The sequence below is a fragment of the Lynx rufus genome, unplaced genomic scaffold (genome assembly GCF_022079265.1).
Source record: "Lynx rufus isolate CCGP_SWC_20201006 ecotype Redwood Valley unplaced genomic scaffold, mLynRuf1.p SCAF_17, whole genome shotgun sequence".
Lineage (NCBI taxonomy): Eukaryota > Metazoa > Chordata > Mammalia > Carnivora > Felidae > Lynx > Lynx rufus.
Window position 1 is genome coordinate 32,091,430 of NW_025814831.1, and position 25,628 is coordinate 32,117,057.

At 45.6% G+C, this 25,628-nt stretch overlaps 1 protein-coding gene across 1 annotated transcript in view; it reads left to right on the top strand.

Annotated features, from left to right (window-relative positions):
* Positions 1 to 10,845: 10,845 nt before the first annotated feature.
* Positions 10,846 to 25,628, top strand: part of MAP3K9 (mitogen-activated protein kinase kinase kinase 9) — a 74,856-nt gene continuing 60,073 nt past the window's right edge. The window contains exons 1-2 of the mRNA XM_047079420.1: positions 10,846 to 11,326; positions 18,310 to 18,723. Of these exons, the coding sequence (XP_046935376.1) occupies positions 10,927 to 11,326; positions 18,310 to 18,723 (814 nt within the window). The 5' untranslated portion in view covers positions 10,846 to 10,926. The remainder of the gene's footprint in view (positions 11,327 to 18,309; positions 18,724 to 25,628) is intronic.

The following is a 25,628-nucleotide window of genomic DNA, read 5'->3' on the forward strand; positions in this document are numbered from 1 at the left end:
GGTTGTCTTTTGAGAAAGTGCAAGCGGGGGAGGGGCACACAGAGGGGGACAGAGGATCTGAAGCTGGCTTTGTGCTGACAGCAGAGAGCCCGATGCGGGGCTCAAACTCACCAACCGTGAGATCAAGTGGGACACCGACTGAACCACCCCGGTGTCCTCCTCAGAGGTTTTCTATTCTTCCACATCCAGCCTGCATATGAATGGGGAAATGGTTCCATTTCAGCATGAGAGAAAACTTCTACTCATAACATGCCAGAGGCCCAGAAGTGGAGCATGGGAACTTCCATGTCAAGAGGCAAGAGGTAACTGCAGATGCCTAACCCTTAGACAGGTGGCTGGGGGGCTGGAGAGAGGGCTGCAAGTGCCCCGTCAGAAATGGTAACAGGGCATGGGATTAGGTCCACACTGGGTCAGAACTGGGAATTCTCTGAGGGAGAGGCTACGTTGCCTCTGAAGTGAAGGGGGGAGGTGGTCAACCTGGCCCCAGCCTCTGTGTTTGGGAGGAAGAAAGAGAAGCAGCGATGAAGGCTGAGTGGGCTGCCCCCGGGATCAACGTTGGGCACGTCCCATCTGCCTCCCCACCCCAGTCCCTTCTGAGTCCTAAAAGGGAGTCTCTCCAGTGCAGTGAATTTTGCACGGAGATAAACAGCTCCTGATGGAAGGCTTCCTGTGGGTAAACCTGGGCAGATCTTGGGTTCTGCTCCAACTGCTACCGCTCCTGTCACTTAATGGTTGTGGGGCCCACTTTTTACACAAAGGGGTTATTGAAAGTACGCAGGGTATGGTTTTTTGGTGAAGATGAAGCGGAAAATGCCCAAGAAGTGCTTGGCACAGGCCTGACAGGCTGATGGGCCTGAGAAGGTGAGTTCATTTTGCCATCACCCCCCTGCAACCCCCGTGTGTCCTTTCACAAGGACAAAGCTGGTGGGCACCAGGAGATGTGGTGGGAAAGTTTGGTTTGTGTAACAGAACCAACACTCTTGGAGGAATCGATTCTGAGTGGGGAAAAAGCCTGGGAATCGAAGGGGGTCCAGTGCTTCTGCTCCTTACTACTGCATTATCACATTGAATAGCCTCTCTGAGCCTCTCGAGCCTTGGCTAACCAGACTTTCCAACTGACAAGAAGTTTTTGAGGGCCCAAAGAGGTAATGTAATCATTTCCGCCTTAATTGAGGGATCATTATGTTCCAGGCATTGTTTTTAGTGCTGCCCGTGTATCACCTCACTTAATCCTTGAAACCACTTTAGGCCTCGGATGTTTGCATGTATCTGAAATCATAAAACTGTACACATTGAGGGGCACCTGGGTGGCTCAGTCGGTGGAGCGTCCGACTTCGGCTCAGGTCATGATCTCACGGTTTGTGAGTTCGAGCCCCCCGTCGGGCTCTGTGCTCTCAGTTCAGAGCCTGGAGCCTGCTTCGGATTCTGTGTCTCCCTCTGTCTCTGTTCCTCCCCCACTCATGCTCTGTCTCTCTCTCTGCCTCTCAAAAAATGAATAAACATTAAAAAAAATTTTTTTTAACTGTACACATTGAATGTGTGTAGTTCTTTTTGTATTGATTATACCTCAGCGAAGCTCTTAAGAAAACACTTTAAGGGGGCACCTGGGTGGCTCAGTTGGTTAAGCATCCGACCCTATATCTCGGCTCAGGTTATGATCTCACAGTTTGTGGAATCGAGCCCCACGTCAGGCTCTGTGCTCACAGTGCAAAGCCTGCTTCAGATTCTTTCTCTCCCTCTCTCTGCCCCTCCTCCCCTCAAAATAAATAAACTTAAGAAAAAAAAACCACTTTAGGAAATAGGTATGATTTTTTTATCCCCATTTTGCAGTTGAAGAAAGAGGCTTAACAGAGAATTTAAGTAAATTGTCCCAGACCACACAGCGAGTCATAGCAGAAGTGAGATTCAGACAGAGCACAAGCAGGGGAAGGGCAGAGAGAGAAAGAGACAAAATCCGAAGCAGGCTCCAGGCTCTGAGCTGTCAGCACAGAGCCTGACGCGGGGCTCGAACTCACGAACCATGAGCTCATGACCGATGCTCACCGACTGAGCCACCCAGGCGCCTCCATAGAAGTGTCTTTGGAACTGCAAACCACTGTTTGAAGGTCAGTTGTTATTACAATCAGTGGCACATCTGGTCTTTGTATACTAAGTGAGGGCCTGTGGATCAGCTCCTAAACTACTGCCTGGTACTCAAGAAGCGCTCAGTCACTCTGCCACCCTTGCCCTTGTCTCCAAGAGAGGAGACAACGCAAAATAAGGAATGTCAGTCCTCCCACGTACAGAGCTATTGTGGGCGTGTCAAGGGCAGGTAACACAATAGCAAAGAAACAGACCACACAGCTGCAAGCAACCGCACCTGACCGGTGCACAACGAAATCCAAGGAAGCAAAGGAAGGGAAGTCCTGACACTGGGATCTCCTCTACCTTTAGTAAAACAGGAAGCACAGGATAGCTTTCCTCCTGTTTCACAGGCCTGGCGGGGCCGCCCTCTGGGGCTCCTGCTGACCTCACGCAGGCTTCATCCCTTAACCCAGGAAACACGCAACCATCCTCCTAAAGGCCTAACAGGTGTCAGGAGACTCATGTCTCATGTCTGTGAGCAAAAGGTTAACAGCCGTCAACTACGCAAAGCAGAGCCATTTTAAGAAGTTTCTTTGGGTAGAGATCTGGAAAGCCCAATGCTAAAATAGGAAGTATTGTATAATTTGGGCCTGGAGGTTTTCTAGTCATTATGGTACCCTTATTTTGTTTTGTTTTATTATTTTATTCTATTCTATTTTATTTTATTTTATTTAGAGAGCATGCAAGGGAGAGGGGCAGAAAGACAGGGAGAGAGAATCTCAAGCAGGCTCCATTCTCAGTGCAGAGGCCTGACATAGGGCTCGATCCCAAGACCCTGAGATCATGACATGAGTCAAAATCAAGAGTTAGACATTTGACCGACTGAGCCACCCAGGCGCCCCGTTTTTTGTTTTTTTTTTTTCCCTAGTCACCTTATGGAAGTGATGTTTTTATTGAGTGACTGTTACCATTTAATGATCCTTGGCTGAACTCCAGACATATGTAATGGACTGCCCACCTGACCTATCCCCTGGGGTATGGAGTAGTGACCTCACACTCGGTAGGTCTAACAGCACACTGCTGAGGTGCTGCTCCCAATCTCCAGTAATGACAATGCTATGCTCCTATCTTCTCAGGCCAAAGACCCCTTGGTGTCTTCCTTGATTCCTCTTTCATACCCCTTCTGACCCATCAGCAAAGCTAGATTGATTTTAAAATTGGGGCCACCTTCTTTTTTTTTTTTCTTTGAGTTTTTTTTTTTAATTTTTCCACGTTTATTCATTTTTGAGAGACAGAGAGAGACAGAGAATGAGCTGGGGCAGGGCAGAGAGAGGGGGAGACACAGAATCGAAAGCAGGCTCCAGGCTCTGTCCGAGCTGTCAGCACAGAGCCTGACATGGGGCTTGAACTCACAAACTGCGAGATCATGACCTGAGCCGAAGTTGGACGCTTAATCGACTGAGCCACCCAGGCACCCCTCCTTTGAGCTTTTTAATAAAATAATCTCGTGTGGCAGGAAAAGGAGAGGGTCAGGGGTTGGGGACGCTGCCTCTTTGGTTAGTGTGGGGCCACCTTTTACCATACCACTGTCACCTCCCTTGTCCCAACCTGCCGTAATCACTTGCCAGGATCACTGAAGAGCCTCCTTGTCTGTCTCTGCCCTTGTTTTCTGCAGCCCACTGTGAGCCTGGAAGCCCTGGTGCTTCTGTCCTGAGTCAGACCACGCCACTCCTCTGCTGAAAACCCCCAAGTGGCTCCCATGTCACTCAAAGTAAAAGCCCAGGTCCTTCTCTGACCTGAAAGTCCCACATGATCTGGCTCCCCCATGACCTCTATCTCCTACCTCCTCCTAGCCTGAAATGCTCACTCCTGCTAGGTTGTTTCCTCTGCCTGAATGTTCTCCTCCCCTATCAGTATGGCTGTTTTTCTCAGTTCCTTCAGATCTTTATTTCAAAAGTCACCTTGTGAAAGTGACCTGGTCTGGTCACTCTGAAATGTGACCCCTCTCCCCCCACTCCCCACCCCACCTTTTCTTCCTCTTAGCATTGATTCCTCTTTAATACTACATATTATGTATTTTGCTTGTTTATCTTGTTTGTCTGTTTCCCCCGTTAGAAGATAAGATGTATGAAGGGATTTTTGCCCATTTTGCTCACTATTGTATCTCCAGTGCCTTGGACAGCACCTGACACATAGTAGACACATGTGTAAATATTTGGTGAGTAAATGAGTGAATGGAATAATAAACAAGGGACACAACATTAGCTGTGGATCCTTTAGCAAGTCAGTCAGCCTCTCTAGGCTTCGGCATCCTTGGATGTAAGACTGAGTCGGCACTAGATGGCTCTGAACTTCCCCGAAGTTGACATGAAGACATCCTTGGGTGAACATCTAGAACTGGAAGTAGCTGTTTGGCAAGAAAGGGTCTGAAGAGGGTCTGAAGATTTGGGTTCAAGCCTTCAAGCCCAGGTGGAGAACACTTGTCTGGGTCTTAGTTTCCACAACAAATAGAGAGAGCTCCACCCAGTGGCCAGTAAGGTTACTTTCCGCACTTAAAGTGTAAAAGTATTAAAGTCATTAAAAAGAAGAAAAAGAAAAAATTTGCCTCCATACCCCTCAATACCACACGGTGGCACAGTTGTCTACCACCGTCTCTAAGAGGGCGTTGCTGTGCCAAGCCTGTGACTAAACAGCCCGCCTGTCGTAAAATACATTTTTCATGGACAATTGTGAGAGCTGCTCATTCATCACATCTCTCTGGTTTGTTTCAATAACAACAGAAATCATTAAATGGATTTTTTTTTTTTTAGATAAGACGGCATAAATCTCAAAAGCAAAACGGAGAGTGGAAATTTCAGCTAAATCTTTGTCACCAGTGTGATTTAAAGAACAAGCTGAAAAGCTGTAAAACAAAAGAAGTCTATGCCAGTGTTAGGTGAGGCCATAGCTATCCTAAATTAGTTCTAAAAGTAAGTAGCCACGTACCTGTCTGCACATAACCAAGAATGTTCCCTCCAGGAGGTAGGAAGGCTAGGGAAGTACTGGACTGTTTATATTCTAGGACCTTTTTGTTGGCTTGAAACAGCCGTTAAAGACTCTGACAAATAAAACAGATTGTGAACAGTGCGTGGCACACAGTCAGCCCTAAATTCATAGTAGCCATTGTCACTGTTGTTATTAACATCATCATTACAGTCATCCTTGGGTTATAGTTTTTCCCCTCCTGTACCCTCTCTCCAACTAACAATAGTGCTTTTGGCTTGAAATTTACTCCAGATTACAAAAAAAAAAAAAAAAAAAAGATTTTGTGGGTCTTTATTCTAATTACAAAAGTGTTACATGGTTATTTTGGCTGCCTGGAAAATAAAGAAAAGCAAAGTGAAGGCAATACAAGTTACCCACATCCCACCACGCAGCTCAGAAATAACTAAGAAGATGTTGATACTATGCAAATGCACGCACACACACACATTTGTGATCACGTTGTATTGTTAAAAAACAAAATTCAACCCGAGTAGGGTTATACAGATCTTATTGGCTTTATCCAACGATTCACGAATTGGGTAGCATCCCACCTTGCAGACAGAAAGGAGCTCTCGGGAGCTGTGCAAAACGGAAGACTTTAACAGGTGGAAGAAGCAGAAACAAGGAAGTTAATTGGACAACAAGTGGATTGGTTATACCAAAATCACTTTCCTTTAGGGCATGGCCAGTGTCTATCAGGCAGATGACCTCACGAGTGCTGACTGGGTGATTCGCACTGACCAGATTAAGACTCCATTTCTGGGAGAGGCCGAAACTGTAAATAAGTCTCAACTTGGTGACACAGGGCTTAGCATAAGTGACTCCATTTGGGGTCTGCTGTCATGTTTTTAACAGTATAAAGGGTTTTTTTTTCCACTCATTTTTCATTTATCATTATATTAAGCACATTTCCACATCATTAAATGTTTTCATAATCATTTATAATAACATACTTCTTTGATCAGCAAATAAGTACATCTTATGTTTTTTAATTTTTTTTTTTTTTTTTTTTTTTTTGAGAGAGAAGAGAGTGCGGGTGGAGGGGCAGAAAGAGAGGGGAAGAGAGAGAATCCCAAGCAGGTTCTGCGCTGTCACCACAGACAGCACAGATTGTGGGGCTCAGTCCCACAAACTGTGAAATCATGACCTGAGCTGAAATCAAGAGTCAGACGCTCAACGTATAGAGCCACCCAGGTGCCCTGACAGAAGTATTATCATCCCCATTTTCCTAAAGAGGGATCTGCGACACTGGGAGATTAACTTGCCTAATGGCAAACAGTGAGTATGGATTCTGTCAGAGTCGAAGGCCCCAGACTTAACCATCAGTCTGCTTTTTTTCCCCTTCTGTTTACTCCCTATCTCCATCCCTCCTCCCTTCCTTCTTTTCTCCCATCCTTCCTCCCTTCTCTCTTCTCCTTCCTTTTGCCTCCCTTCTCTTTTTTAGACGGAAAAACCATAGTTGAACTCCCAGTCAGGAAGCCTTTGCAGTTTCCGTGGGTGTGATGAAAGGCTGTTTCTGAGGGTGATGAGTGGAGCAAAGAAGGAAGTAAACATGCTGAATATTTAGTGGGCGCTAAGCAGAATGCTGAGAGCTTTTGTATGACTGGTCTCATTTAATCCTATAAGCTTCTAGAAAAAGGAGTTTCTATTGTTATACCTATTTAACAATGAGGAAACTGAGGCTCAGACAGGCACCTTGCCCAAAGTCACACAGTTTTTAATGAACAGAGCTAGGATAAATCATGATCTGACAGAAGTCTGGTGCCAACTTGCATTGCTGATCGCTATTATTGTCTCCCCGCTTTATGCTATACTTTTCAGTATGGTGGAGAAAATGGTCCTTTTCTGGGTGATATTTGTTAACCTCTCCTCAAGAACTTAACAATGGTAAAATCTTGGTAATTCCACCCGGCTTTCAAAGTCTTTTGCCATCTGCCCGTTTTTTAGTTGGTCAATTTCACTTCCCACAACTCCCTTTCTGCACTCTCTCCTCTTTGCAGGCTGGTATTTTGTGCCGCTGCTGTCTATTACATTGATTTCCTCGTCCACACTTTCTAGTCTCCGTTATCAAGCTGCATACATCCTTCAGTGCCCACCTTAAGCACCTCCTTACGCATTCCTCATCTCTTGGTCCTAGGTGACAGAGACATTTCATCACCTCACAGCTCTGTGCAAAAGCTTTCAGTGATAGCCTTTTAATTGCTAAACAGAAGCCAGGCTTCTTAGCTTGGTATTCAAGGTAGCCATTCACTCACAAATAGGTACTGAGAGCCAGTTATGTGCTAGGCACTCTTGAGGTGCTGGGCGAACTGTAGAGAACCAGACAGACGGGTTTCTATCCTGATGGTGAACAAACTGGACATTAAATAATTACAAATAATCAACTAAATAATTATTAGTATGATTCAAGCAATTACAAAGTTCTCTAGAATCTGGTCTCAACCTATTTTCAGTTCCTTCTCATCTTTTATTCCATTCAGTAGATGAGCCTACTCATTCCATTCCCGCCTCTGTGGCTGTGCCCTTACTCTCCTGTTTTTCCTGGGTGTGGGTTCTTCCCTGCTCCACCCTCTACCCCTCCAGGACTGGCTTTAGTTCCACGTCTTCCATGAAACCCTGCTCCACAACTTGAACCCAAAGGATCTTCCCTCATTTGAATTTCTAGCACTTATCCATTGGACAAATATTTACTGAATGACTTCTTGAAATGTTTGATGAATGACTCTTCATGAAGTCCTAAACACATGCTACGTATTAAAGATTTAAATTATATAAGGAGTTAGACTTTTCCTACTGAGAGGGATCAAGGATCTTTTTTTCCTCTTCTCTGGGTGGGGGTGGGGGAGAAGAGTGGAGATCAAAAAAGCTATAGTAAAACATATAAAATTACCAATCAACAAAATGACAATAAAAATTGCCCAATCACTCATAATGATGTAGGAAACAGGCAAATGAAAAATTAAATTCCCTTACCGCTTACAGCCCATTGACAAGTCCTTGAGACAGGCAGAGTGATCTCCCTCTAGGAAATCAGCTGCCTCGATGATGACACTTTGCTAAGGGCAAAAGGGAATCTTAGCTTAACGTGATCCTGATCCCCTAGAATCCTGTAAGTCTACTTTGACATATAAAAATTCCTTTGGAAACTTCCTTTATCTTTACTGCCGCCCTCAAGATATATGTTGGCAATCATCCTCCAAGCATATGCCTCACTGATATATATCTTAAGGGTCTCATGACTAAAGTTTTATTAGACAATAATAAATAACATTTTCCTAATAACAGCTAGCCCCCTCAAAGTCCTGGAAACCTTGCATCCAAAATTCCTTAGACTTTCACTATCCCTAACCCCCTCCCAGCCTGAAGGTATATAATCAGTCACCCAACAGAACCCCAGTGCAGCTCTTTCTGCCCACGGGTCCTGTCCCCGTGCTTTAATGAAATCACCTTTTTGCACCAAAGATGTCTCAAGAATTCTTTCTTGGCCGTCAGCTCCGGATGCCCACCTCTCCAAAACCACGTCAAAAATCCTACTACTTGAAAGAGATCTACCACTGACAGCTTTCTATCTTCCTAGTTGTTTCTGTTTCTATTTCTCTGTGTGTGTGTCTAGGAAAAATTTATTTTCCCTCCAAGATGATCAAGAAAAATCTTTTTTCTTATGGTCTTTTTTTTTTAAACCGAATACATCTACCCCCCCTCCCCGCCCTCACTTTCCTGCTCTTCTGCTTGAAGGTGGAATAGTTTGTTCGAGGTTGAACAAAACCCGGCGAATTTACTCAAGGACTCATCCATATATTTTCCAGTTCGATGTTCAGATAAGAATCTGAACATTGTTTTACGGTGTTTCCTCAGAAGTCCTTCCTCAAGACCTACCCTGGATGCTCTCCAGAAGTTCCAAGGCTTCCAGCGTGTGGGATGCCTAGGTATACAGTGTAGCCATACTTTTATGAAAACCACAGAATGTGGGGCCTACAAGAACACAGATCTTCCAGTTGGTCCCCCTCACTTAAAGGATGAGCAGGCTGAACTACAGTGTTAAGTACTTGCCCACGATCATGCAGCTAGTTGGGACAGGGCTGAAGATGCCGGCCCTGATTACCTTTACAGATTGTTCCACTGTCTCCAGCTCGTCTAACAATCAACCTCCACCTAAAACTAAACGGAAAATACTCAATGAAGCACCAACTCTTGCCAAGCAAATTGTATTTACTCGTGCCACTGATCAGGGAAAAGGGTACACGGTTTGGTAGAGATTGGGCTGGACCTTTTAGCGCTAACTTGTTTTGAAATGTCAGAAAACTTTCTCCTTGGAAATCTACATTACTGATAGGATTACAACAAAGAGGAAGTATTCGGGGCCACTTACCTCATTCTTTCCTAATGTTTGAGAAATGGAGGATAAGAAAAAGATGTAGGAAAAGGTTGGTCCTTGATCATGAACTGTAGCATTGGTCCGTGTGTATATTCTACTTTGGTTCTTAATCTGATTTCTAGAGATCAGCATGATCTGAGGTGCAATTCATTCGAGCAAAAGTAGAAAAACCGAGTCTCTTCAGAGAGGCCAAGCACTCTCTTCACGGATAGTTTTCAAACTGAGCTTTCCGGCCTCAGTTTGAAGCCCCAGTAAGGTGGTCTCTCATTCATTCTCTCTGAATTCTAAAAAGTGCCAATTCTAAAAAGATTGGAATCTCTTACAAAGGCGGGAACTGTGTGAAAAGGGCGGGAACTGTAGTTTTAGGAGTGCTTCTAAAGAACGTTCCAATGGGCCTAAAGGCCTTATAGAGATGAAAGGTTTCCTGGGTGGGAGTGGGGCTGGGAGCGGAAGCTGATCCACCTGGTTGGACAGGGGCAGACGCACATCCAAGAGCGGGGAGAACCCAACTGCAGGAGGGAGCTAGAGAAGAAAGGGCTCTGGCGGGGGAGGTACAACCCAGCTCTCTTCCTCTGCTCCCTCTCAAAAGCTCACTTTAGGATCAAGAGCACAGGTGCTGGCCAACGGGGCCACTGCCCTACGCCAGCAAACAAAGGGCGCAGCCTCCAACAGCCTTTTTGGTCTGAATGGAGGCTCGGCCTTACCTTTCTGGGTCCACCCATCCCTCCGCATGCACCCAATGAGGCCGCAGCCTCCTCCAGCCAGGAGGTGTTGAACTCTCGCAAGAAATGGACAGGTAGCGCGGACCAATGGTTGGAGCCGCCGCGGGCCAATGGGAGAGGGAAATGGGTCGACCTGGGGTTGAGAATGAGAGCCCGCAAAAGGGGGCGGGGCCTCGGGGGAGGGACACGTAGGCGCCGGGGGTGGAGAGGGGCGGGCGGGTGGCAGGCGGGAGGAACCTGCGGACGGTCGGCCGCGGCCAATGGGAGGGCGGGTTGGCGTGTGGGGGGTGGGTCCGGTGCCGGGCGGCCCCGCCCCTTCGGGTCCGCAGGGCTGGGGCGGAGCCAGGTCCGCGTCAGGTGGTCCCGGGCGTGCGGGCGGCGCTGGGGGCGGGGCGCGGCGCGGAAAGGGGAGCGGCGGCCAGCGGGCGGCGGCGGGCACCGGCTGCGCGAGCAGGTACCCGCGGCGGAGGTGGCCAGGCCGCCCCGGGGGGGCGAGCGCGAAGGCGGGGGCTCGGGCCCGCCGCGCCCCCATGCCGCGGTGAGCACTCGCGCTCGGCGCACTTGTCGCCGCTCCGCGCCAGCCCCAGCGAGCCGGCTCTCCCCGCCCCGCCAGCCCGGGCCCTACCTGCGGCCGCCGTCGGGGGAGGGGGGTCCCCCCAGCTCTGCGGAGCCGCATGAACAATAGGCGGCGGCGGTTCCTGCGGGCGGCGGCAGCCCCGCACCCTATGGATCGGCCGCTCCATGGAGCCCTCCAGAGCGCTTCTCGGCTGCCTGGCGAGCGCCGCCGCTGCCGCCCCGCCGGGGGAGGATGGAGCGGGGGCCGCGGCCGAGGAGGAGGAGGAAGAGGAGGAGGAGGCGGCGGCGGCCCCCGGGGAGCTGGGTTCCGAAGCACCGCTGCCCTACTGGACGGCGGTGTTCGAGTACGAGGCTGCAGGCGAGGACGAGCTGACCCTGCGGCTGGGCGACGTGGTGGAGGTGCTGTCCAAGGACTCGCAGGTGTCCGGCGACGAGGGCTGGTGGACCGGGCAGCTGAACCAGCGGGTGGGCATCTTCCCCAGCAACTACGTGACCCCGCGCAGCGCCTTCTCCAGTCGTTGCCAGCACGGCGGCGAGGACCCCAGTTGCTACCCGCCCATTCAGTGTAAGGCGAAGGCGGGGCCGCGGGGCCGGGCGGGGAGGGGGGAGCTGGAGGCCTAGGGGTGGTCTCGTAACGGGTGGGGAATGATTGACCCGCGGGTGGGTGTGTGCGCGCGCGCTCGCGCTGTAGGGGCTTTGGTGGGTGCGCTGGGTAAGGTAGAGATGCCGCAGGCCTTGCCTGGAACCTCAGGCGCTCGGGCTCCTTAACCTTCATCTGACCACCTCAGCGGCAGCGTCTGCTTTCCACCTCCTGAAGCCCCAGCGTGAGAATCTCCCCATTTCCCACTCCCCGCTCCCCCCAACTGTGGAAGAATTTCAGGCCAGCTGGTAGTTTCTGTCCTAACCTTAGTCCCCAAATCAGGGACCTTCCTGACCTCTTCTGCCGCCTGTCCCCGCCCCTTCAAGGCATTTGCTAGGGAGCCGATGGGGGTGTCTCCCGCAGGGCTGGCTGGGCCGGCTCTCAAGTCCCGGAAGCCTGTGTGAACTCGGGTCGGAAGTGTCTTTGAAACGTCTTGTCTATTTCTTGGATCGCAATCATGTATCTCAGAAGTTGTACCTTTAGGAGTCTCACTGAGAAGGGTCTAGTGTGTGGAGAAGCAGGTGATGGGGTGAGAAATGATTAGAGAGGGAAAAAGATCTTCCCCCGTGAGAGTGGCTAAATCCCAGTCTCTTGACACCCAGGCTGTTCACATAATACATTTCTCCTTTCTTCTCATCCTAGATCCTTGCCTATATTTGGTATTTGCCAAATCTCAAGCGGACCATGCCCACGGGTCCCTCCCAGGGCCTTTCTTCCAGTGTCCTGGTTTTCATCAGTTTCCCAGGAGCCCCCTGTTCCACACCCTGCTATAAAATTCCCTTTTTTGTTTTGTTTTGTTTTGTTTTGTTTTAAAGGAGTTAAATTGCCATTAGAATTCCTTAATCAGTTCTGCTAGGTGGTTTTAGAAGAAAGATGTAAATATCTTCTGTGCAGTTTACACTGTTTTATATTTGAGGGTTCTCTTAATTTCTTTCTTGCTAATACAGGTTTTGTTAATACATATTTATTATTGTTTATTCCAGATTTTGTATACTTTGCATTTTAGTCAATTAAAAAAATCATTCCCAGGGCCAACTTCAGGCATTGAATTTTTAAATTTCATTTGTAACATTTATCTTTCTGAAACAAACAAACCATTTATCTTTCTGGTCCTATAACTTATTTTCACCTGAAGAATTGTGTTACTTTATTTAAGATGTTTATAAAATACCATCACTTAATATGAAAGTCACAACCTCTTTCCTTATTTTTCTGTTCTTTTTTATTGGTGTTTTGACTATCAAATTGATGTTCAAATCCTTAGTTCCCTTTGTTTTTATCTCCCTCTCATTCAATTTAAAACTTCGTGTTTCTACAATCTGATCTATATAAAGCCTGGAGGGGACAAATGACTTTAAATTGTTTCTGAGTGTTAAATCTTTTTGTCTGTAGTACTGGGAAGGTGTAGGCTAAGGGTCCTAGCATACGGGTCTGAAATAGTGTTGAAGGTGAACATGGTCACATATTGGAAGAGATTGGAAGAATGGCCTGACGTATTAGACACAGTGTAGTTTTAAACAGAAGTCAAATTGTGAGTTTCTTTGTGGGTGACTTCTTGTGATTTTTTTTTTTTTTTTTACAGCTAATGTCAGAGTAGGAGAGCTATGTGAGGCTCCTGAGAAGGGACTCAGTTTCTTTAATGTCTGTACTTCCAGCTGTCGAGCAGTCAAGAGTGAATATGACTTGGGCTGGAAGAACTCATCTGCAGAACACCAGATGTGTCCACAGTGTGCTACATTAGCAGCTCCTCCATTAGGTGCCCAGGACTTAATTTTAAAAAAAATTTTTTTTATCCTTTCTTCATTTTTTGATAGAGACAGAGCGTGAGTGGGGGAGGGGCAGAGAGAGAGGGAGACACAGAATCCTAAGCAAGCTCCAGGCTCTGAACTGACAGCACAGAGCCAGGACTTAATCTTTAATGTAACAAAAGTTACCTTGGGTAGACTAGATTCCTGTATGTGGAATTCAGATGATGAGAAAGTAGGGAGTACTTTGTGCTTCTTAAAAGAACTGACTTGAAGAACATGATTTTTGAAGGTCCTGGTAACTTATTTTATTTAGTCTCACCACGAGTTCTGAACTTGAATGGGATTAATTCTTGATAATTCAGAAAGTTTAATTTCATCCAAAAACCAATTAGAGTGCCTTGTGAAAGATGGATACTGTGTTAAATACCAAGAGATAAAGAAATAATAAGATAAGGAGGTGCTTGTAAATCATGCCCGAGGGAGATTGGTGATGTAAATACATCATTTCAGTGCAGTGCTTTGGTAAAGATGAACATGGGAAGTTGCTAACAGGTGCTCTGATGGGTCTCCTGTGTCCACCAGTTCAGTTAGTGTCACTCAGAAAATAAAGGTGATTGGCAACCTTGTCTCCAAAGACTTGGAATAAAATTGAGCCACTGACAGCTTTTCCCCAGTTACCCTTTTGAATTTCTCCTTTGAGGCATGAATTGTGACATTAGATTAAGAACAGCAGACACTCAGTTAAGTAATAATGTTCAGTTTTAGTTTCAAATATTGCTTTTCAAACTGAAAATTTTGTTTCAAACTTCATTCAAAAGAGGGGAAATTACCAAACCTTGTGACAAATTAAAAAAAAATAGTGATACTAGAAATCATCTAATATTTACATAGTGCAGTTATCCCCACCAATGTAGATATGAAAGTTTAGCTTTCCATGGAGCTGACAAATACAAATAACCTAGGAACTCATTCATCTTTTTTTTTTTTTTTAAGCGAAAGAGGAAAAATGTACAGTTCCAAATTTATCATCATGAGAGATAAATAGCCCTAGGTTATTTAAAAAAAAAAAAACAGTTTCTTTACAGGAGGATTGTGTCTGTTTTCAAGCAGGGTATAAATTAAGGTTATTACTAATTTACATTTTTTTCTTACATCTACTAGAAACATAAGAATGTATTTTCAGGCATACTTGGGATTTTTAAATGAGTCACGTGTGTACCATTCACTCGCCCAAACCCACCAGAATGTGCCTATACATTTAGTTTCCAAGAATACGATTGAGAGAGAATAACATCTTGACTGCAAAAACGAAAGAAATAAGGTTTTGTTCTTGATATTCCTGAAAATATCCATCCACAGAAACTGAAAAATGTACTGAATGTGACTTGACCTGATTTTTACTTAAAACCAGGTCTTGACTGGAGGGGGAAAGGAGAGCCCCACATTCTCTCAGCTGCAGTGAAGGTCTAGTTCCTACCCAAAGGAATCTTCACAGGGAGGAGAAAAGAAAGTACCCTCCCCCAGTCCTCACTGTTCTATCTTCTATCTGCTTGCAAGCTGTGCTCTATACTTTTCTTGAAGGCTGGTCATACTATTTCCTTAGCTAGTTAGCAAGAACCTGAGAGTTTATGTTCTACCAGAGAGAGATTATCACTTTCCCTTCCCCACAGAGGTTTTCCGTCTTCTGTGAAATGCCATTTGAGGAGCTGTCCTTTCAGCACCCTGATTCAGAATCCCTTCTTTTAAATCCTTGTACGTTTAAATAAGTACTTAACACGTCCTGTGTGTTTACAACTATGCCTCAGAACAGAGGAAAGAAGGGAGGGTATAAAACAAAGTACTGAACAGTTTATTCCCTTAAGGAAAATTCAGATATTCAGTTGAGGAAATAAGATGTGTAAATGCCAACTTGTTACAGAGACATATCTTTTCACCAGTGTAGAAGCTGTTAGAAAAAGTGAATGTTTGAGGCACCTGGCTGGCTCATTAGAGCCTGCGACTCAATCTCAGAGTCATGAATTCAAGCCCCACATTGGGCGTAGAGATTACTTAAAAATAAAATCTTTAAAAAAAAGAAAAGAAAAGTGAATGTTCCTTCCCTCCATGACCAAGGAGAGTCCTGACATAACTTACATATTTCTCCAAGAGGGTTTCCTTTTTCTTTTTTCTTTTTTTCTTTTATTTGAGATGGAAAGAGAAAGAGAGTGTGTGTATGAGTGAGAACACAAGTCAGGGAGAGGTGCACGGGGGTGGGGTGGGGAAAGAATCTTAAGCAGGCTCCACGCTCAGCATAGAGCTCTGTGCAGAGCTCAATCCCATGACCCTAGGATCGTGACCTGAGCCGAAATCAAGAGTCGGACACTCAACCCACAGAGCCACCCAGGCGCTCCTTTCCAAGAGAGTTTCTAACAGCCCCTTAATATACCCATGTTTTTCTCATTCATATAAATGAGATAAGACAAGAATTAGTAATCAGGATTCATTTTAGGACCCGGAAACATTTAAGCTATTTTAAGCAGAAAGTGAGTTAGCACAGGAAAATGAGTGCTTACAGAAGTGTTGGAAGGGCAGGGAGAAGGGGCTCTTAGCTGGATCTGTGGGAACAACTCTCAGAACATTGCAGACCTGGCCCACCCGGCAAGCCACCACTTCTCTAATTAGAAACGTACAGAATCAGGGGGTGACATTGAAGCTGTCAATCTTAGGAACACCGTCTTGTAGTTACTGTCCAGAGATTAGGCAACCACTTGACCTTACAACATTCCTTTCTCCATCTGCCCAGAGCTAATGACTGACATGCAGGAAAATCCTACTTCTCCACAGCCATGCTTGCCAGGAGAAAAGCAAGAATATGGTGTCCATCTCACTTCTGCCTTCCCTATCTTGTGCATCTAATTGGCAGAAGCAGAACAGTAGCGGTAAGGGAGTCTGGGAAATGTAGTTCTTAACTTTCGGGCCTCTGAAAGATCATGTAGAGAATTGTAGAGCAGATGTTGATTGTTTGTCTGCAGGACCAGCCACACCATTGATTCTTCGAGAAGAGTGCCAGATTGAGATGAAAAGCTTGAACAGCTGAAACTTTTGGGTCAAGATGGGGCTATACCTTCTGTATAACTTTTTGTATTCCTTTGTGCAGACTGCCAGTTGCATTGTAAACTACAAATGAATGTTAGCCCTAGATAGGCTAGGAATACTCTAATTCAGGGAGAATAGAGGTTTGAGGACTGCCAGCATCTGAGTGGAAGATGGAGGCATCCTGGAGCTGGCTGAGGAAGGAAGAGAACAGCAGTGGGCATTTCATCTTCTGATCTTGCCAAAAGTTCAGAAATGTATCTTTGTTTTCTTCGTTTTTTTTTTTGTTTTGTTTTGTTTTTTAGCAACCTTATTTTCTCTGTTTCAGGAGGTCCAATGCATTTTTTTTTTTCAACTTTTCAGGTCTGTCTGAGTTTGGTTTAGTCCCTACTGAGTTAGATTTTGCCCCCATTTTACTTGACTATCACTTACCTGCTGAGTGTTCAGCAGGATGAGTACAGTGGTGAGTAAAGCAGACAGAATCTGCCCTTGTGAATCTCACAATCTAGCAGGACAGCAGGCACTGAACAAGTAATTAAACCTTGCCGAGTCTTGCCAAACAGAGACTGTTATGGATATGTTTGATGGGGGCCTGACCTCATTGAGGCAAGGGTTAGGAAAAGTTCTCTTAGGAGATTTTGTTTAAGCTGAGACCTGAGGGTTGAATATGAGTCAGCCAGGTAAAGACAAACTGAGAAGACACAGCACAGGGTTTTCATGAGAGAAACATAAAATAGCACTTTACTCATATAGCAACACCTTATCTAGCTCAAGATTTATAATCACTGATAGCTATTATTATCTATCCATGGAAGCCTTTCCAAACAGAGCAGAAGATATAATCAGGTACCCTAGATTCAAACTCTGCATTGGAAAGAAGATGAGTGGTTGGGTGTGGTACTGGGAGAATCAGGATAGAGCTGTGGAGCAGGTGACTTCTGGAGTAAGATGTCTCCTGGGAGGCTCCTTTCCCACATATCCTAGTCACCAGGTCCTGGTAGAACCGCGTTTTGAAAATATCCTCCCAGTTTACTGCACACTCTCTGTCTTCACTGTTGCTGCTATTCAGACCTTGGTGTTTGCATGCCTGGGTTACTTCAGTGGCCTCCTTAGTGGTACCTTTTGCAGTAGGCTCCCCATCTGCCAGGTTATAGTCCCCATGGCTGCCAGAGTTGATGTCCTTTCTAAGTCCCAGTCTAAAAGTACTCCTCTACTTAAAAATGCGCTAGTCCTATCATTCACAGTGTGAAGTTCAAGCCTCTCAGAATGACTTTTAAAACATTTCACAGCCTAGGTGACCCCAACAACACTTTGAGCCTCATTTTGTATCCTAATGCATCTAATGAAGCCATACTGGACTCCCTACAGTTCTTAATATGCCATATACTCTCATGCCCCATGTTCTTGCTCATGACCTTCCCTTTGCTTGGATTGTCCTTCTCCCACCCCTGATCTTCACTGCCTGATGAGATCCCTCCCACTCATTTTCTAAGATTTTATTTTTAAGTAATCTCTACACCCAGTATGGGGCTCAAACTCATAACCCCGAGGTCAAGCATGTTCTACTGACCGAGCCAGCCAGGTGCTCCCCTCTAGCAGACTCATTCTTTAGGGTGCATTCCCAATGTTGCTTTCCCTGAGAATCCTTTCCCACTCACCCTCTTAATCCTTGTCCTGCAGTGGGAGTTGGTGTTTTTCCTGATCTGATTATACTGCTCTAAAGGTTCTTTTCACACCGTGGTTTGGTTGTTGTGTGTCTGCCTTGTCACTGGGTTGTACGCTTCTCCTCATCGTAAAACGATCTCCTTCTGTGTTCCCTTTAGTTAAAATGGTTTGTCTTGGTATGACATTCTGTATGATGTTCCAAATAGAAATTATTACATGAATATTTGTTGAATGCCTGCTATGTGCTAGTCATTAAGAATAATGCAATAGGTTAACATTTCCTGCCCTTTTGGAGTTTTCCTTACAGTGGGGAGACAAAAAAGCCAAGTGAACAGACAACTTGCTCTTAACCCTCCAGGTAAATGGGTGATTCAAGGGTGTTTTCAGAATGTTTTTGACTTCTTTTTTTCTTTTCTTTCTCAGTGTTAGAGATTGATTTTGCGGAGCTAACCCTGGAAGAGATTATTGGCATCGGGGGCTTTGGGAAGGTCTATCGTGCTTTCTGGATAGGGGATGAGGTTGCCGTGAAAGCAGCTCGCCATGACCCCGATGAGGACATCAGCCAAACCATAGAGAATGTTCGCCAGGAGGCCAAGCTCTTTGCCATGCTGAAGCACCCCAACATCATTGCCCTTAGGGGTGTGTGTCTGAAGGAACCCAACCTCTGCTTGGTCATGGAGTTTGCACGTGGAGGGCCTTTGAATAGAGTGTTATCTGGGAAAAGGATTCCCCCGGACATCCTGGTGAACTGGGCTGTGCAGATTGCCAGAGGGATGAACTACTTACATGATGAGGCAATTGTCCCCATCATCCACCGCGACCTTAAGTCCAGTAACAGTGAGTATGAAGAGATGGGGCTGGAGGGCTCAAGAACACTTTTTATACTCAGTCCATGGCTTGGTGGGAGTGGATTCCTAATGGAATCTCAGTGGGCAGTGAAATTCCTTGCTTAAAACCATCCCATCCTTGAGTTGAGACGTAGGGGTACAATGAGTGCCAGGAAAAATTGGTGTAGGAAAAGAAGAATGAGGCAGCTCAGGGGTTTGGGATAATTTTGAGCTCATACTAGCAGGCAAGGTTGACAGTGTATAATTCTGACATGCTGTGCAAAAATCCACATATGTACATAGATTTATTTTTCCACTTGAGGGAAGTGTGTCTGTAATTACAAAAAGGGTTTTCCCCTTTAGAGGAACAGCAGATAATGCAAATATATATTGTCTGCATGCATTCTGCCTGAGCACCCCAATTTGAGGTACCCACTAGGGAAGGGGCCATAAGGAAAAAGAAGCATGTTCTTTGAGCTGCGAGGCCGATCCAGATGATAATGTCAACCCGGAGAGCATGACCAGCTGGTAGTATTATGGACTCCTGATAGCCTACGGGTATTATTAATTAATTGTTGTAACTACCTAGTGTTTAATAGCAGGGAACTGAGTAGTAACTGTTTATTAAACATCCAGAATCCATAAACTGGATTGTAAAGCAAGTGTTAGACATAATTACGTGGTAAGTTGGTAGAAACCAGTCTCCTTGGCAGAGTCGGCAGGTGCTGGGACTATGCTGTTTTTGTGTGGTGATTCGTGCTCTCTCTTGCCTGAACTGTGTGGTATAGAGGATAAAATTTGTTAAATGGTATATAAATCACTTTGAGCATCCTGTCCAGAGAGGAGGGAGTTAGGGTTTTGGAGAGTGGTGTGGGTCCCCGGAACTTCGCTCTCTGTCTTCTTCAGCATTGAGCCCAGAAATCCTTCAGACTTTGTTCCGAGCTGTTCCAGATGTGGTTTATTTTTCTGTTAATACTACTGTGAATCTGTTTACTTTAAAAAATACTTTTTAAATTTTTTAAAATAATAAGTAAAATTATATAAGTAGTGCATGTTTTTGTTGTACAAAAGTTAGTAAGTGTAGATAAAAAAGAAAGAGAGAGAGAGAAAGGTAACCCATAATGTTTTCCTTCAGGAAGCATAAGTATTACATTTGACATATCCTTCTAAATATTTTTAAAGTAAATACACACACACAAATATATTTTCCAATTTACTTTAAAATAGACTTTCTTACCCTTAAATACACACACACACACACACACACACACACACACACCAATATATATTTTCTAATTTACTTTAAGATAGCCTTTCTTACCCTTATCTCTTCTACCTGAGCCTTCTTCACCCTTAACAATAGAAAAATTCATCCTGGGGCGCCTGGGTGGCTCAGTCGGTTAAGCGTCCGACTTCAGCTCAGGTCACGATCTTGCGGTCCGTGAGTTCGAGCCCCGCGTCAGGCTCTGGGCTGATGGCTCAGAGCCTGGAGCCTGCTTCCGGTTCTTATCTCCCTCTCTCTCTGCCCCTCCCCTGTTCATGCTCTGTTTCTCTTTGTCTCAAAAATAAATAAACGTTTAAAAAAAAATTAAAAAAAAAAAAAAGAAAAATTCATCCTTGCAAAAGCATGGAACATTAGATATAATGCATGTAAGGGATTTAAGTTCCATAAAATAAAATACGATTATTCTCATCCCTCCTCTCAAATTCTGTAAATGTTTAAATAAGCTAAAACTTTTGGTGACCCTTTTCACATTTCTGCCTAGACTTTGCTTTGGATGATGGGGTAAGAATAAGCGGATGAGTTGGTAGAAAATGTAATGTAGAAAGTGAACTTTATTTTTTCTTATCATGCTAGGAGAAGTAGGCAAAGTGCTCTAATCTTAAAAACTTGGGCTAGGATGATGGAACTGTAAAAGTCAATCATTTCCTCCAAGAAGTTTCAAACTTGGGTGTAATTTAAGCTAAACACAAGGATTTACCTTTTGTGAGATTATATATGGAAGTCTAGGTTCTTGTGAAGGAAAAGTTTACTTGCTGCAGGAGATGGCAAGAGACCTCAATGCCATTCTGTCATCTGAGAGACAAAACCCTGGTCTTTCTTTGTCTTTAGGGGGCTTTAGGATTGCCAAGGTGGAGCCTTCAGGTGTACCATGTCGTGATGAGAGTTGGACTTACATGGGGCAGTATGACCCTTGACCTCCTCACGGTAACATGCCCAGAAACGTGCATAGTCCATTGGGCTGTGTGGCTGGTGCTGATATTGATGTCTGCTGTATATCTCTCATGGGAGCTGGGTTAGCTTCTTGAAATTTGTCTGTGGTGGCTGTTTGCCGGGACTGTATAAATCCAATATGAGCCTTGATGACGTTGTTGTTTTTACTCCATTGCTCTGTGGGCATGACTTGAAAATCATTTTAATCATTTAAAATAATGTTGTGCTAGTTTTTACCCACCAGTTGGAGAGTCAGAATTTAGTGTTTTTGCAGACCTGGGTACACTGGCCTGTTTTTTTCTTGGTTCCAGAGAGTTGGATTTTGGTCGCTGTCATGTGAGGGCAGAATGCTATGAATCCTACGTGTTAGTTGACTTAGAACCACTAGAGAAAAGAGAATGTATCTATTGGGGCTGTCTTTGTGGAAAAAAGAAAGTAGTTGGTGATAAACATATGTTACAAAAGATTCAGTAAAAGGGTGATTTATTAAAATGCTTTATTATCCTAGTCACCTGCTTTTAAAAGTCACGTGCTGTTAACTGGCAATGGAACATGTATAGCATCCTATATTGGTCCATAATCCTCAATAAGTTTAGGGTTGGCTGCGCATCACCTAAAAACCAAAATATCAGTGGCTAAAACAAAGTATACATTCATTTGTCTTTGAAAAAAAGTCTGCAGGGTTAAGAACACCACAGTGTCATCAGGGACCCAGGCTCCTATTTTTCACGGCAGCCCAGTACATGGGTTGCATCCTTAGGCTTGCCTTATGGTCTAAGATGGCTGCTGAAATGCCAGTTATTTGGTCCAAGTAACAGGCCTGAAGGGGGACAAAAAGCAGAAGCCCAGAAAAAGGTGCTCCTGACACTGAGTTGGCTCCCATGAACCTCCCAGAAGTCCAGCAAGACACATCTGCTTGCATTAATTGGCCAGAATGTAATCATATAGCCATGGCTGGCGCAGAGGAGGCTGGGAGAGGCAGGGCTTTAATCTGGGTGGCAGCGAGCCCAGCTAGTAATCAGGGTCTGCTGCCAGGGGAGGCCGGTGGTGGAAGCAGCTGGCGGTCTTACCATGGCATCTTAATGTGGGACATGCATTGGGAAGAACTATTACTTCAGATATTAAGCATCATATAGCCAAACAAGGTTAGCCAGGCCTTGGGACGTGTGACTCAGACCCCCGATTTAACTAATGGTTTATACTACTTTACCATGTTGCATCATTAACTTAAACATCCCTTCTTAAACTACTTGCAGGAAACCTTGGCTATATAATTGGATTTGTGTCTCGCTCCATCCACTGGGGAAAACCAGCGACTTGATGGTTAGCAAAGGTGTCAGTGAAAGATGGTCTTTTAGTGGAAAGATTGCCCTTTTGGGGGTAAGGAGATGGATTTCTGGATTTTGGCTTACAGGCATTTGGCAGAATAGCAGTTTAATAGCGGTCATTCAAGCTTACATTAGTGTAAAAATGAGATCATATGAAAAAGCTTTGGACATTGAAAAGCCTTGCCCAAAGTGAAGGTTGTGTTATTACTTTTATTATTAAATCACTTCTTTTCTCCTCTTAGAAAACACAGAAAAACATAGAGGTAAAGCAGTTTTTCCAGTTTTCGCATTTATGTGTGTTTTTTACCAGAATCATACACAGGAAATCCTAATAACCGTGTAGCATTCTTTCATGCTGCCCTCCTTGTCAGCGGGTTGTGACTTGTTATGTAAATAAATGTTCTTCCACCACAAGGTATTTAAAGGTTGTACAGTCTTCTGCTACTTAGATATGCTGTATTAACTAAACCAAAGCCTTAGTAATAACAGTAACAATAATAATATAACTGATGCGATTGGGGCACCAGGGTGGCTCGGTTGGTTAAGTGTCTGACTCTTGATTTGGGTTCAGGTCATGATCTCATGGTTTTGTGAGTTTGAGCCCCTTGCCGGGTTCTGTGCAGACAGCGTGGAGCCTGCTTGGGATTCTGTCTCTCTGTGTCCCTCCCCCACAAGTGCATGCACTCGCTCTCTCTCTCTCTCAAAAAAAAAAAATATATATATATATATTATATATATATATATAATATATATATAATATATATATAAAATGAGTGCTCTCTTTAGGTCAGGCACTGTCCGAGCATTTCATGTAGATTCTGCTTTAATTCTTACAGCAACCCTGCAGAGTAAAGACTATGAATGTCTTTATTTTACAGATGAGGAAACTGAGGCTCCGAGGGGTCGTCCATTTCTCTAGGATCTCACTTCCAGGCCTAAGAGCAGACTTAGCACCCAGGCCTGACCCCTCAGCTTGTGTTCCCAGTCACCACGCTGTTGCTGGCACACTGCTTTTGGGCGGCTGGGGCGTCTCGCTGAATTGCTTCATGTGGCCCTATAGTGCTTTGGTTTTATAGAATTAGGAATGCTATTGCTGTCCTACTCATAGAGCCATAGCAGCCACATTTCATTAAGAGCTGATCAATTTACTCTTAGCTTCATAGCTGAAAACCAGAGGTGAGTGGTGGACTGCATTTGGTTGGGACTAACCACACCCGCCTTCTTTGGTTTGGATGTCACCCGAAACTTCTCATGAGGTCTTTGCTGCCTTTATCTCTCTCTTCCTCTAAAGGCACTTTCCCCTTAAGCCAAGCTGGTTTCCTCTTTCCCCTGGAATACACTCTGTGCTTCCGGGCCACTGAGGCCTCATTACACCCTTGCCATGGGAATAACCTTGCTTCCCGGGGTGGCCTTGCCTCGTGTCTCTGCCTGTCCAAACCTTACCCATTTTCCTGTGCTCAGCGCAAACCTGGCCGCTTCCTCCCGACAGTCCATCACTGTGGTCATTGCTAAGTAGTCGCCTCGTGCTGAACACACGCTACCTGAGAGCACGTAGAGGATATTAGCGTGGCAAGCTCAGATGTCTTCCAGGGTCAGTACGTCTGTGAAGCCGCTGGTGTGAAGCTATAGCGCTTGGTGGGAATGATGAAGGGAGTGCGTGCTCCATCCAGCGCGGGCCGTTGAAAAATAGAACAAAGCACTGCTGGCCTGTAGCCGGCTGCCAGCCTGCATCCCCTGGCCTCTTTATGTTGGCGATGATTTCAGGAGCATCCGCTCTGCCTCCAAACGGATTTTGTGTCTTTAGCTTCCCAGGTACATGAATGAGTGAATAAATGAGCGAGCGCAGTATCACTTGAACTGGCCTGCTTACAGGATCTCAAAATGTAAAGCTTCTGCTTCTCTTGTCAAAGGACGTCCCTCCTGCCTCCCTGGTACAGATGTCACTTTTCATCCTCCGTGTGATCTCCAGGCCCTCGCCCCCTTCCTAATGTCCGAGTTCGCCATCGTTTCTGGTGCCGAGGGTGGTATTCTCGCCGTGTATTTGTTGCCATCCTCCAGTGCCTCTGCCCTCTTCTTTCCCTGCACCCTTCCTGGATGCCAGCCCCGAATAATCCACTGGCCAGTGTCTCCACTGCAGCCAGTTGCGGGCTGCCGGATACTGCTAGAGCAGCACCCCCCCGCCCCGCCCCTGTGCTGCCTGCATCCACTGCCAGTCCGTTCCATCCAACCTCAGCGATCTTTGTGTTCCCAACTTGTGAATCCCCTTTTGTGCTCCTTACAGTCTCAGTTCTAGTTTTGTTGAGTTTGATTGGCTGCTCCTCTTGCGACTCAAGGCCTGAGTAGCACCTCTCCCTCTGGTGTCTCTGCTCGGTTGCACTTGGTGCCCTTCTTCAGCCTTCTCTCCGGAGTTGACAAGATAAGGAAACCGAAGACTTGCTTTCTTTGGAAGAGTCAGGGGGACAGAGCTTCCGTCTTGCCCTTGACCTCAGACAGGCTGTAACATCTAAGCCCTGGTTTACACCTGGACTGGACACTGGCCACATCCCCGACTGTGTTTCCTGGGGAGGATTTCTCCAGACTGACAGCATGCCAGCTGCAAGGCTTGTGGAACGGTCTGACCCACTGGATTCCACTCTCTGGTGCCCTTCCTCCTGTACACTGAGGTAGAGCGCGTTCCTGTGCGCAGGAAAGAAGGAATGGAAGAAGCAAGTAGGGCACAGGGATCCTGGCCAAGAGCAATGTGGCAGGAAGGACTTGCCTAGAAAAGGATGAAGAGTGGCCATAACAGCAGTTTTTCCTATAAGAGCATAAAATAAACTATAAAACATCCCCAGGATGGGTCTGGGAGGCAGCAAAGTATGGGCTAGAGAGCCCAGTTCCCAGTCCTTTATAAGAGGTGCGTAAATGCCTTTTTTTATGCCTCAGGAGTGCATCCCCAGTGAGATACTTCCAACAGTACCTGGCTCGGGTGCTGCTGGCTCTCTCTCCATTTTTCTTCCCATTTCTGTTCTTTGTGGTTCTTTCCTCAAGCTCCTTCTTTTGGAATTGGAGGGTGATGGACATGTTTTGAGGATTTTTTTTCCTGGCAAAAGCATATCAGTGCTTAATGAATTGGGTCATTTTGGTTGTAGGAGGCAATAGCTAAGGTTAGCTAGCAGCCACCAGGCATGTACCAGAGTATTCTGTTCAGCTGATGGGTAGCATTTTGCATGAACACAGAGACATGTTCTGCGAGTCAAAATGAAGACATACGTGGATGAGGCTGAGACGAAGCAACCAACCAGCCAGGTGAACACGACTCGGCAGAAGAAGCGGGTGAGGCCAGAAGGTCTGGGTTGCAGACCTCAGTTCTTTTACTTTGCCTGGGAACCT